At 36.8% G+C, this 13,074-nt stretch overlaps 1 protein-coding gene across 2 annotated transcripts; it reads left to right on the forward strand.

The window, feature by feature from the left end:
• The first annotated feature begins 897 nt into the window (after positions 1-897).
• On the forward strand, positions 898-13,016 carry LOC127625240 (metaxin-3-like). Of its 2 annotated transcripts, XM_052100405.1 has the most exons (10): positions 898-1,081; positions 1,275-1,423; positions 2,023-2,092; positions 2,300-2,376; positions 8,419-8,511; positions 8,618-8,800; positions 9,222-9,298; positions 9,815-9,987; positions 10,738-10,826; positions 11,585-13,016. In XM_052100405.1, the coding sequence occupies exons 1-10, from the start codon at positions 1,048-1,050 to the stop codon at positions 11,681-11,683; spliced, it is 1,044 nt and encodes a 347-aa protein (XP_051956365.1). In that variant the 5' UTR covers positions 898-1,047; the 3' UTR covers positions 11,684-13,016. The 2 variants fall into 2 exon arrangements, with proteins under 2 accessions (XP_051956365.1, XP_051956373.1); XM_052100413.1 differs by lacking the exon at positions 10,738-10,826 and having other exon boundaries at positions 900-1,081.
• Positions 13,017-13,074: the final 58 nt, after the last annotated feature.

Raw genomic sequence — 13,074 nt, forward strand, 5'->3', positions numbered from 1 at the left:
CTACCTAATTAATAAAAATAAATGTTTTGCATCTAACATTTTGATAATTAATTTTGTTTTAGTACAATGGCACAAATAAAATCAATTATTTTTTTGTCATAATAAGATCATGTTTATTATTTTTCTCAAACAGGGTGTCGTAAGGGGATCATCATATTCATTGTTGGTAACTTAGCGACTTTGTCGCTATTTTTCGCGACTTTTCAGACCCCTTTAGCGACATTTTTTCAAAAAAGCGACTAGCGACAAATCTAGCGACTTTTTGGACAAACCTTAGCAACTTTCCAAATTCCAAATATCGCCAGTACTGCAAGCGTGAGGTCTTACTTCCCCGCTGCGTCTGCACTGTTCAGTGAGCGGCTGAGAGGAGCAGCACATTCCGTTGACTGCAGGCCAGCGGACATAGACATGAATGAGCTGCGCATGTGCACGCTGTGTTAGCAGGAACCAATCAGTGATCACATAGCAGCTGCCTTCTCCTTTGTTTTAATTCAAAACATTTAATTTGACCGTTTTTTCTTGGCATGCGCTTATATTCACTACTAATCAGAGTTTTAGTTCATTCCGGTTCGGTTTCTGAACTCGCCGACTTCAGATTGTATATTTACAGACTCTATACATTTTACTTATCCAAACACAACAATAAACATTCTTCAAACTCATAAACATGTAACGTTAGCTAAGTTCTGTTCCGTTCCATTGTCTAACAGAAAATATGTAATTGAGAACCGTTTTACTGGACATTCGGCTAAATACTTATATAAAAACAGTATGAGCACGGTTTAGGGGAGATAACCGTTATTATAAACTGAAGTAGGCTACAGTACCGACAAATTAAGCAGAATGCAAATACGACGCGATGACGTCATTAATATGCTAATGACGCATGACGTCATCTGGCGACGTTTAGCTACTTTTCGAGCAGGCTTTAGCTACTTTCCATTGAAAATAGTTGGCAACACTTCATATTTGGAGGTCCTTGGCATAAGAAAATTTGAAAACCCCTGGTCTAGCCAACTGTACATTGGAGTACCATGAAAATACCATATGGTGAATAAATATGTTAATCATGGCTACCAAGGTATTACAATCTGTTACCATCCCTTACGAAAATTATTACATGACTGTAGTAACCGTCGTTAATTTTGTGATTATATGATTTTACTTACAAATACCATGGCTAAACTAAGGCTAATGTACCGTGGTAACGCCGCCGTACTATTTTCTCCATTAATGCATTTCCATAAACATGCATTCTTACATCCTACTGGAAGCTGAGACTGTGGTAGGAGGATTGTCTGCATGCTGTGCGATCTCATGTGTCTCAATCATGCAAACAAACATGGCGGAACCCATAGAGCTGCTCTGCTGGGGAGACGACTGGGATCTTCCGTCGGTCCACACAGATTCTCTCATCGTGCTGGTAAATATACAGGCAGTTTTAAAAGCTTGTATCCTGTATAGATATTCGCACTGTCATATTTATTCAGAAATATCGATGCATTTTTTTAGAGACGTGTCCTGAGATCACGATAGCTACAGTTAGCAGTGTCACTTTGGTTAATAATAAAAGTCTCGTTACAAAATCCACACTTTACGTTTTTTAATTTAAGCATCTTTTTAAGGTAGCTGTAATGCAAAATTAATCGATTGCATGTTTATAAAGGTTGATTATGGTAGTAGTAAGCTAATATGTATTGCACTGCTTGCTGGGTTTTTTTTATGTCTTGAAGGTCAGATGAATTGCTGATATGATATGATGTGATGGTATGGACACTTTTTAAACGCTTTTCACTAGTGGTGTCTCCTACATATAGACTCTAACAGATGATAGATACCTGCTTGTGTTGTATGCATCTGGAGCTTTTAGTTGCCGCTGACTTTAAGTCACCATATCTATTTGGATAACCCTTTGTAGAAAATGCATAATAGAAGTCCTAGTGTCAATAGAGATTTTTATCAATATTCACTTGCTATAAATACATTATTTTTTACCTGATATGTTTTAATCTTGTCCCATAGGCGTATGCAAAATTTGCGGGGGCCAAGCTTACAGTAAAGTGTGTTGACTGGACATGGAGAACTATAACAGGTCAGTAAGGAATGTGTGTGAATATATGATGGAAGTTTGTTATGTAACCACAAGCATCCATGTCATTTTCAAAATGTTGTGTTGTTGTGAGTGCCTGACATTTTAGAAGTGCATGAGTTAAGTTGGGATACAGTATGGGCAAGTGTAGAATTGCTCTTTGACAGTTAGGCTGCAGCTGTCATGTATGACATGTTTCTCCCTCCACAGCCTCAGTGCCACAACTACACTATGAGGGATCTACTGTCACAGAACCAACACGGATTCTAAACTTCCTGAGAAAGAAGGTAATTAACCTAATTTACTCTGCGAAACTGCTCATGTGTCTCATAAAGTAACTGATTATATGGATTTCAGTGTCAGAAGAATGTTGTTTCTGTGGTTCGGATAGGATGATTATGCTCCCTGGATTTTTTATTAAAGTTTTAATGAGTGAATCTCATGAAGATATCTCATTATATATAGAACATTGCGTTCTATGTCCTCGTGGTGGCATAGTGACTCAATCCGGGTGGCGGAGGACGAATCTCAGTTGCCTCCGAGACAGTCAAACTCCCTTACCGCGGAGGTCTAGCATGTGTGGAGGCATCACGCTATTCTCCGAGGCATCCATGCTCCACAGAGAGCGAGAACCACATTATAGTGACCACGAGGAGGTTAACCCAACGTGACTCTACCCACCCTAGCAACCGGACCAATTGGTTGCTTAGGACGCCTGACTGGAGTCACTCAGCACGCCCTGGATTCAAACTTATGACTCCAGGTGTGGGAGTCCACGTCTTTACTTTCTGAGCTACCCAGGCCCCCAATTTTTCATGTTATTAATGTCCAGACTAGTGATGTTAAAAGTAGCGGTACTTCAGTACCAAGTCAATACTAAAATAAAAAACATGTAACAGTACCAGTGTTTCTGCAGTGTCGTGTAGTACTGAGCACTGAATCTATCCGGTGATCTATCCGACTAACACACGACAGCTTTAAAATACTTTGAATTTGAATGCATGGTCTGTTATTTCTTGTACACTGAAACGGACAATGAATCAAATTAAAATCGTGAAATGCCCTAGTATGATTTATTAAACCGATAAAGGCTGCAATCTTACTGTGGAAGAGATGTGTACCTTAAATAAATCCAACCTCTCATCCACTAGAAACTCCACTAACATTGAGAATAATTCACATTGTATGAGATGACAAAGCAGAGAACTTATCCATTGTGAATCATGTAAAATATATATTTATATAATTAAAATCACAGCATCTGTGCTCTAATCTCAGCTCAGCTTTATTTATATCGCATTTAAAGCAACAGTTAACCAAAGTGCGTCACAGTAATACAATTTAAAACATAACATTTCAAAATGTCCACATACACAAACACTCCAAAACTGTGTCCTACATTTCCTGACCATACATTGTGATCAGTTGAATGTCACTTTGGTGAATTAAAGTAACAATTTCTTTCCATAAGAGCAAAATCTGCACATTATTCCAAACATTTGGCTGCCAGTGTCTGTGTGTGTGTATATATATATATATATATATATATATATATATATATATATATATATATATATATATATATATATAATTTAATACATGCGTATACTATAACCTGTAATTTAAATGGTAAATAATTTATTATAGGTAAACCGATATATCAGATTTCTTTTCACTGGTGCTGATAGATGCTGATTTTTTTTTATTCCCCATGTTCCTCTGTGACCAGCGCTGGAGAGTTCTACAGTTCGAACAACTTGGTTCTTTAATATAATAGTGGTCTCTTGAGGTGAAATAAAAGCAATCACTGACTGACAATATTCATTTTCTTTTATCCTCACGTCAATTCAAATATGGTTATATTGAAATAAAAATAAATGTCTACATGAAAATGTGAGATCCTTAAGCACATACAATGTGTCTCCAACTTCCTATTTTGTGAATAATAATAATAATGGAAAAAAAAAAAGTATCTGGTGATCTGGTATATATATATATATATATATATATATATATATATATTTATTAGGGGTGTCAATCGATTACAATTTTTTATCAAATTAATTATATGGTGTCCCGATTAATTATCGCGATTTAATCGCATATACAAATATTTGCTGAGAAAGCCCCTCATAACAATAATTCAATATACAATGATGAAATAATGATACATAGATATCTTTAAATATTAAAATCTATATATATATATATATATATATATATATATATAAAAAACTATTCAGATAATTAAAAACCATTCCTGTAGCAGAAGAGTTAATCATTGATAAGACGATACAAAAAGTGGCTTTAGAATACAATGTATTGTTTACTACTATATTATCGATCATAAGTCAATCATTGGCACACAGTTCACAACAATCCATTTCACAAATGAATGTGTCAATCAGTTGGAGATTTATCATGAGGGTTTGTTTAAGAACCGTCAATTTACATCTGCGTCAGACAGATGCTTGTGTAGCGTCTCGGGTGTGTTGCATCATAAACATAAAATTTTTAGGTCACTGTGTCAAGTTTAATATAGTTTAATACTTAGAACACACCTTGAGATCTCTTAGTTCGGATTTGCGCTCCATCAAGTGTTTTGAACACAAGAACGTAATGCATGTCTGTGTTGTTCTGCTGCTCAAGGGTGTTTTTCTTCACTGTATAAACTGCGCATTGCCACACAGCTGAAATTTCACTTACTGCCCTCTGGAGTAAACAGGTGGTACTACATGCTTGCATTTCTCAGGAATCTTCCAAATCAGTGCGGGCATTGCGATTAATTGCGTACATTTTTTAACACGTTTTAATGCATTAAATCGACAGCCTTAATATATACATATATATATATATATACACACACACACACCGAAGAAAGTAAGTCACAACATTTAAACCACCTGGACAGGGGCATTCTGACCTGTCTGTGGCTACGCAGCCCCATATGCAGCAAGCTGCAATGCACTGTGTGTTCTGACACCTTTCTATCATAGCCAGCATTAAGTTTTTCAACAATTTGTGCTACAGTAGGTCTTCTGTAAGATTGGACAAGTATGTATGCTAGCATTCGCTCCCCACATGCTTCGAGTCCACTGGTTGTCCTTCCTTGGACCATATCAGGAACACCCCACAAGACCTGCTGTTTTGGAGATGGTCTGACCCAGTCGTCTAGCAATCACAATTTGGCCCTTGTAAAAGTCTCTCAGATCCTTATGCTTGCCCATTTTTCTTGCTTCCAAATAACGAAATTCAAGAACTGATGATTCACTTGCTGCCTATGTCTGTCTTTTGTGTGAGCAAGCAGGCTCTGTTTTATTCCTTGCCACGTGCTCTTCAGTCTGATGTGTTTCATGACTTGAGTGTGGTGTCTGGGACCCAGACATTCATACTCCTTGTCTGTCTGTTATTGATGTGGGTGCATCACACTTGTGTCATCTTGGCTGCATGCATTTGCCTCAATAATCTATGTCGGCCTTTGTGCCTGTCTCTCACGCATTGTGCTCACTTTGTGCTGCGCGCCCAGGTTGCGAGCTGTCTTCATGTTGTGCTGAGGTTAGGTCACTTCAGTAAGGTATCGGATGTGTGTGTGGCCGATCTAACACAAGTGTCCTTTCTCGTCTTGTTTGTTGATTGGCAGTGTATATCGTCTCGTTATCTTGGCGATGTGCGCTCATGCCAATCAGATGTTTTGCCTTCTTGTGAGAATATGCCAACTTGTTATTGTTTCTCTATTGCCACATGCTTCTCTGTCTTACGTCACACCAGCCACCTTGTTTGCTCATTATTGTTTCATTAGTTACACCTGCCCTTTTTTAACCAGCTTGATTTCTCTCCTTATATTAGCCTCCTCGTGTTTGCTGTTTAGTGCTAGTTTGTCTTGTTATCTTGTTGGTCCTGTTTTTGTCTCCCAGTGTTCTTCTCGGTCCTGAACACCTTCCTGGTTCCAGTTCAGTTCGGTTGGTCATGTTTGTCATTTCACCTCTGCCCCAGCCTGGATTCTTTTTTCCCATACGGGATGGTTTCCCCCTCATGGGAGTTTGTTTGTTAATAAAGTATTTTTTCTAGATTATTGTGCAGAGTGATCAGAGGCATTTAAAATAATTGCAAAAAGCTTAATTCTCCCAAAAAATTCACTTTATCACAAAATTTCAATGTTTTTTGACCCTGACACAAAATGACCAGCTAACATAATTTCACTAATAATATCAGCATCACCTGGGAAAGTGTGAACGAAAACTAGTCAGGTGAAATCACTCTGATTGGATTATAAGAGCAGACTGATTGCTATAATAGGAGGGAAGAAGTGCTTCCAATCGTTGTGTTCTTGTTCACAATGGTTACCTCTATAGAAAGACATGCAGCCATCAGCACTTTGCATCAAATGGCCTCACATACAAGGAAATTGCTGCAATGAATATTGCACCTGAAAGAACCATTTACTGGATCATCAAGAACTTCAAGGAGAGAGGTTCAACTGCAGTGAAGAAGGCTTCAGGATGTCCCAGAGTGTCCAGCAAGCGCCAGGACCATCTCCTCCTGAGGAGTAAGCTATGGAATCATGTCACCACCAGTGCAGAGCTTGCTCAATATTGGCAGCAGGTTGGTGTGAGTGAATCTGCACGCACAGTGAGGCGAAGACTTTTGGACAATGGCCTGGTGTCAAGAAGGGCAGCAAAGAAGTCTGAAAATCTGCAGGAAGTAAAAGGATTGGACCGCAGAAGACTGGTGCAAAGTTATTTTCTCTGATGAAGCCCCCTTCCGGCCGTTTGGGACATCTGGAAAATCGATAGTCCGAAGAAGAAAAGGTGAACGCTACCATGAGTCTTGTGTTGTGCCAACAGTGAAGCATCCTGAGATCATCCATGTGTAGGGTTGCTTTTCATTCAAGGGAGTGGGCTCTCTCACAATTCTGCCCAAAATCACTGCCATGAATAAAGAACGGTATTAAAACGTCCTGCAAGAGCAACTTCTCCCAACGATCCAGGAGCAATTTGGTGATGATCCGTGCATTTTACAGCATGATGGAGCACCATGTCACAAGGCAAGAGTGATAATGAAGTGGCTCAGAGATCATTACATTGAAATTTTGGATCCGTGGCCAGACAACTCCCCAGATCTTAATCCCATAGAGAACCTGTGGTCAACTCTGAGCACAAATAAAGCAAGAATGGATCACCATCAGTCAGGATTTGGCCCAGATGCTGATATCCAACATGCCAGAGTGAATTGCAGAGGTTATGAAGAACACGGGTCAACACCGTAAATATTGACTCTTTGCATAAATTGAATGATTTTGCCAATAAAAGCCTTTAAAACTTATGAAACTCTTATCGTTGTTTTCCAGTATACCATAGAAACATGTGAAAAAATTATCTTCAGTTACTGAAGCAGCAAACTTTGCAAAACACAACATTTATGTCACTGCCAATACTTTTGGCCACGGCTGTACAGAATCCTTAATCTGGTGAATAAATTTAAAAACTGCTTAGTTGGTAAAAATGTATACTTTTACCCATAATTTTAAAATAAAACTCTGCTAAGTGCATTTCTGGCTTGTTCATGCTAGGTCTGCACAATTAAACGAAAAAAGTAATCGTGATTACAATTATAGCCGTTGCAATTCAGGAATATGGTTCTCAAATTGTTTTGATGCATTGCCTTCATAAATAAAATGGCATGCATCTGCCCCACACAAAATAAGTATTTTAATGTAAATTATGTTAATCAAAATGAATAATTACATACTTAAATTACAATATAAAAAGGAACACATCTGCAATAATGATTTTCGTCATAAAAGTGCAGCCATAGTTCATAGTCTCGTTTATTCTTCAAATCATTCTGGTTATTGTGATTTTGGTTGCACAATAAACTGCAACTGGGATTTTTTTTTTTTTTTAGTAAGGAACGTGAATTTTTTTTAACATACTATATCCTAAATCGTTTTAAAACCTATTGACTGATTAATTGGTTATCTGCCTTTTCCACCACATTAGTTATCTGCAAAATCCACCATCAGCCTCTAGTACTTATACATCATGGTACTATTTGCTATACTGCCATTCATTTATACTGACTTAAATAAAAAAATCACGATATATTACAAAGAATATACAAGTCAAATGTCAGAGTGTACTATGGGAATGAGAATATTTTTTTAGGGGGCTTAATTGTTATGAAAATCACAACGCAATGGATTTTAGTAGTCCGAGAATATTCTTCAATATATATTTTGCAAAATGTATTTCATTTTGCAGTGTAATGTGACCTGGACATGTTTCCATGAGATTCACCATAATTGAAATTGTGCCTTTTAATCCACACAGAGATTCAATGCAGACTATGAGTTGACCGCTAAAGAAGGGGCAGATACAATGGCTTATATTGCACTGTTGGAGGAAAAACTGCGACCGGCTCTGGTAGGTACATCTGCAATTCACATACTGATTTAACAGTTGTATTTCTGGTCTCCAAAAGGCTTTGCAAAACAAGTTTTGAATTGTGTGTCTGTCATTCTTTTTTTAGCTACACACATTCTGGGTGGATGCAGAGAATTATGCTAACCTGACCCGGCCCTGGTTTTCTTCACATTGTCCATTCCCCCTCAACTTCTTTGTACCGGGTCGACAGGCTAGCTTGGCTCTGTCGCGTATATTACTGACCAAAGGAGAGTCGCCATTGCTTAACATCACAGAGGTAGAGGGAAAGGTATGAGAATCTAGATCCACATTAATTCTCTCTCAGTGATTTGAAAACTGCCATAAGCATCAATTTTACCTAGTAATAGAGACATTGTGTGCAAATCCACCATGCAATTTAGATCCATTCCTGGCTGGTTATTGCAGGACACTGAATTCATCTACACTGTTTTTCAATGTCATGGTAATCTAAAGTGTATCATGGGTTTGTCTGAGTAATGTCTGTGGTTTAAGAGACGGAAAACAGTTAATCTCTCTCTGGATTGAGTGTCTGTTCTCCTGAACACTCTTCACCATAGATCCACAGAGTGTAAAAACCAGAGATGTGGCCTGTGTGATGTTACACAATCAAAGAATGTGCGATTGTATTTGTCATGTTTCATAATAATCGATGTAAAAATCATATGGTTGGTAAAATAATTGGTTTTTAGATCTACAGTGAAGCCAAAGAGGGCCTGAATTTACTCTCACACAGACTTGGAAACTCCAACTACTTCTTTGGAAACACGTGAGTTATTTAGATTTGATGCCGTAAAATGTATTAGCTTTCTATTAGTGCTGTCAGTCAATTAAATTAGTTTAATCACAATTAATTGCAGATTTTGAAAGTGCTGAAATTTTACTCTATATACTTTACCTGTCAAAAGTAAATCACTATGTAAAGAAAAGTGAATGTGTAAATCAATGTGATACTAAAACCTAATTTCATTTTGTCAATAATTTTCATTAAATCATTATTTTATTAATCTAATTCATTAAGAGTGATCCTTCCACTAGAAGATTAGTCCCTGACATGTAAACCTACCTAGTGCTTAGGTTAATAGTTGGCCTAATAGTAGTTAGATAAACAGGTATTTTGCATCATAGTTGGTATAATATATTGTGTATTTTAGCACAACTAGAACAAATGCTCTATTGACAAATCAGCATTCAGGACCAGAACTAGTGGTTTTATAATTGATATTTTGAGATAGATGCAATCTTTTGTGTTAACCAGAATTTCACAGTGTTTTCTATCTGCCAGGCCTACAAGCCTGGATGCGTTTGTGTTTGGTTATATTGCCCCCCTCCTTAAAGCCCCTCTGCCCAGCGGACAACTTCAGAAGCACCTGAACCAGCTTGATAATCTGTGCCAGTTCTGCAATACCATCCTTAAAAGTTACTTTACCGATGCCACAGCTGAGAAGAAAATGGACGGTAAGTTCTAAGAACACTGTCACAGCTCCTGTAGTCCATTAATAATGAAACCACAAAATACACAGTGACTTTTTATTGTTTTATCTACAACGCTGTTTATGTACTCTGTTTACTGTTGAATTAGATAGAATTACATAACCAAAAAGTAATTTACTCAACCTCATGACCATGGAAAATCAAAGGAATAGTTTTTTAGCAGAATGTCAGAGCTGCTAAAAAACACCATATAAGCATCATAAAAGTAGTCCATATGACATGTGAATTATATTCCAGGACTTCTAAAGCCATATGATATCTTTGAGTGAGGAATTGACTGAAATATAAGTTATTCACCGAGAATTGTGTCTACACTCATTGAACTGTATGTATAAGAGCAGCTCTGCCATTCTGCCATAAATAACTCTTTTTGTGTTCTACAAAGTAAGTCATATGGGTTTGGAACAACATGATGGTGAGTAAATTATGACTGAATTTCCAATTGTGGGAGAACTATTCCTTTAACTACACCTCTATGATTCATTACGTTATTATTGCTTTGAACCTGAGACATATTGTCCATTGCAAAAGCTAAAACACAGTAATAACATCATCATTCTGGGGCTTGTGGCTATGAAGTGATTTTCTACAGTATGTCTCTTTGGCTACACTCTAAATCTGCACTAACATTTCTCCCATGTGCGAGAAAACATCTGCTTCTCTTTAGAATCAGCATCCTGTCTTTTCTTTCCTCTTTCTTTGCTCTTTTGTTAGGCGCACCGACGGCTTCCAATGATCCTGTTGATGCAAACCTCCAGAAACTGACACAGCTTGTTAACAAAGAGTCCAACCTTATTGAAAAGGTCTTGGGAAAATCTGCTTATTTGCTGCTGTGTTTAATGTCACTGAAAATGAAATGTCATATCTCATACCTGAATCGCAGTATGCGCACTACCAGTTAAAAGTCTGGACACACTTAACTGAATTGAAGTTTCTCATGAGCTTAAAAAACATTTTGATAAAAAAAAAGGCTGATACATAAAGGAAACTTCTGGGTTCAATACAAGTTAAGCTTAAAGTGCCTCACTGTAACCTCGATTTTTGCTTTATTTAAAGAAGAGGACAGACGAGTCAAAATAAGTTTTTGTAGTAATCAATATTATGCCACAAATGCTGTTTATTGAGCTCAACTTGTATTGAACCCGGAATATTCCATTAAATGCTGTGAAATCTTTTGTAGACTTAATTTTTAGATGCGTACATAAATTGTGCCTACATATTTCTTTTTTTAAACGGATGTATTAGACTAGATTGGTTGGTTGAGAGTGTGCAGAGCTGTAAAGTAAGCAAACGACTACTTTGGAAAAAGCTAAAAAACAATTACAAATACATAATCCCCATACTTCTATTTATGCTATTTATTTATGCTATTTTATGGTATTGACTACTTTACTGGATGTGGATGATAGGGATAATAAAGAATGAGAAGGTGTGACTAGACTTTTGACATGATTTAAATGCAGTTTGCACATGGATCAATGAATTCAGCTCTTGGTCTTAAATGTCTTTTGTATTTACCACTGCCAGTCCTCTGGTTCTAAGTGTTGATATTTTGTAACAGATGGATGGTAACCTTCGCAGCAGTCCCCAGCACAGACCACATAGACACGAGGCCAAACCTTCAGCCCTGACCAGTGAGAAGAACTTGACCCCTGCCTGATAACCCCCCAATAACCGCTGATTTATACATTATTTATTCATCAAGGAATAGGATTGCACTGGAAATTATTTCCAAAGCTACACCCATCATATTAAAACGCTAATGGACGGATAAGGTCATAATAAATGAATGCCAGTTTTTCATAATGATGCTGAAATATGAGGTAGAGATTTGCTTGTCTTCTGTGGCATGAGTAATTGATTTTGCAACACAACAACTATGGAGGTTATAAAGGGCTAGTTTAATGGGCATTCTTTGTATTTAAGAATGATTAGCACATGTGGTACCTACATATTAAAAGAGAAATGAATGCTGTTTAGTTGAATCACAATAGCAACATCAAACTGTCAATTGATGATTGTTAAGATAGTAACTGGAGTTGTAAGACCAGTTGCCTCCAGTTAAATCACTTTGCATTTCATTTAAATTACTATATAGTATATGAAACTTTGCACATGCAGGCTTCCCAAATGTAATTGAACTGTTTAGTGTGTTTGTTTGTTTTTGTTTCATAGGGTTTCATTTATTTAATCACCTTGCTTAAACATAATTACAGTGCAGTTTACATAGTTTTACATGGAAATAAGACTAGTAGGTCCTATTTCCATGTAAAACTGAATAGGATTACAAAAACCATAGCTCTTATTTGATCTGGATAACTTTATGAAAGTATTGGGTTGTGCTCACAAAATGTCCAAGAAAACTGTCTGATTGGCATTTCGAATTTAATTATGAATTGATGTTTTTTCTGAAAAGTCTTGTTTTGAGACCCACATTCTGTATTATTTATGAGAATGTGAGGTCATGTAGTGGCAGTTGTTTCAGCTTTTATTTGTTGTTTATAATAATTCATATTAGAGGTCTAAATAAATTTTTCCTTAAGGTTCATAAGCTCCTGTTTAAGTGCACATGGCATGACAGCTGTCATTTACAGTATTAATTGAATGTCCTCCATGTGCCTCATTACATCATAACTGATTTGAATTTGACCATTCCATGTTTTGCTCTGATCTAATTCTTGATTACGTGACATTTACTTCTAGTGCATTGAGATCTCTTCACATGATGTCATTTTTGTGTACTGTGTATACATTTATTATTATTATTCATATTCCTCTGGACATTTTAGACATGAAAGAAACGCCTTAAATGCCCACTGCAGTGCCATGCCCTCACTTGACTTTTATTGTTGTGTTTCGAGAAACTGTATATTTCATTATATATTAATGTACAGCAATGTTATATGTACATATGCAATAAAATAAAGTTATTTGATATAGACTTTTCTCTGATTAAAATGGGGAAACAAGTTAACATGTTTAACTTAAAAGTTATATATAGCTGGTAAAACCAAAACTCAAACCTACAAAGCCTATACTAATATATATATA

This window comes from Xyrauchen texanus, chromosome 3 (genome assembly GCF_025860055.1).
Source record: "Xyrauchen texanus isolate HMW12.3.18 chromosome 3, RBS_HiC_50CHRs, whole genome shotgun sequence".
NCBI classification, from domain to species: domain Eukaryota; kingdom Metazoa; phylum Chordata; class Actinopteri; order Cypriniformes; family Catostomidae; genus Xyrauchen; species Xyrauchen texanus.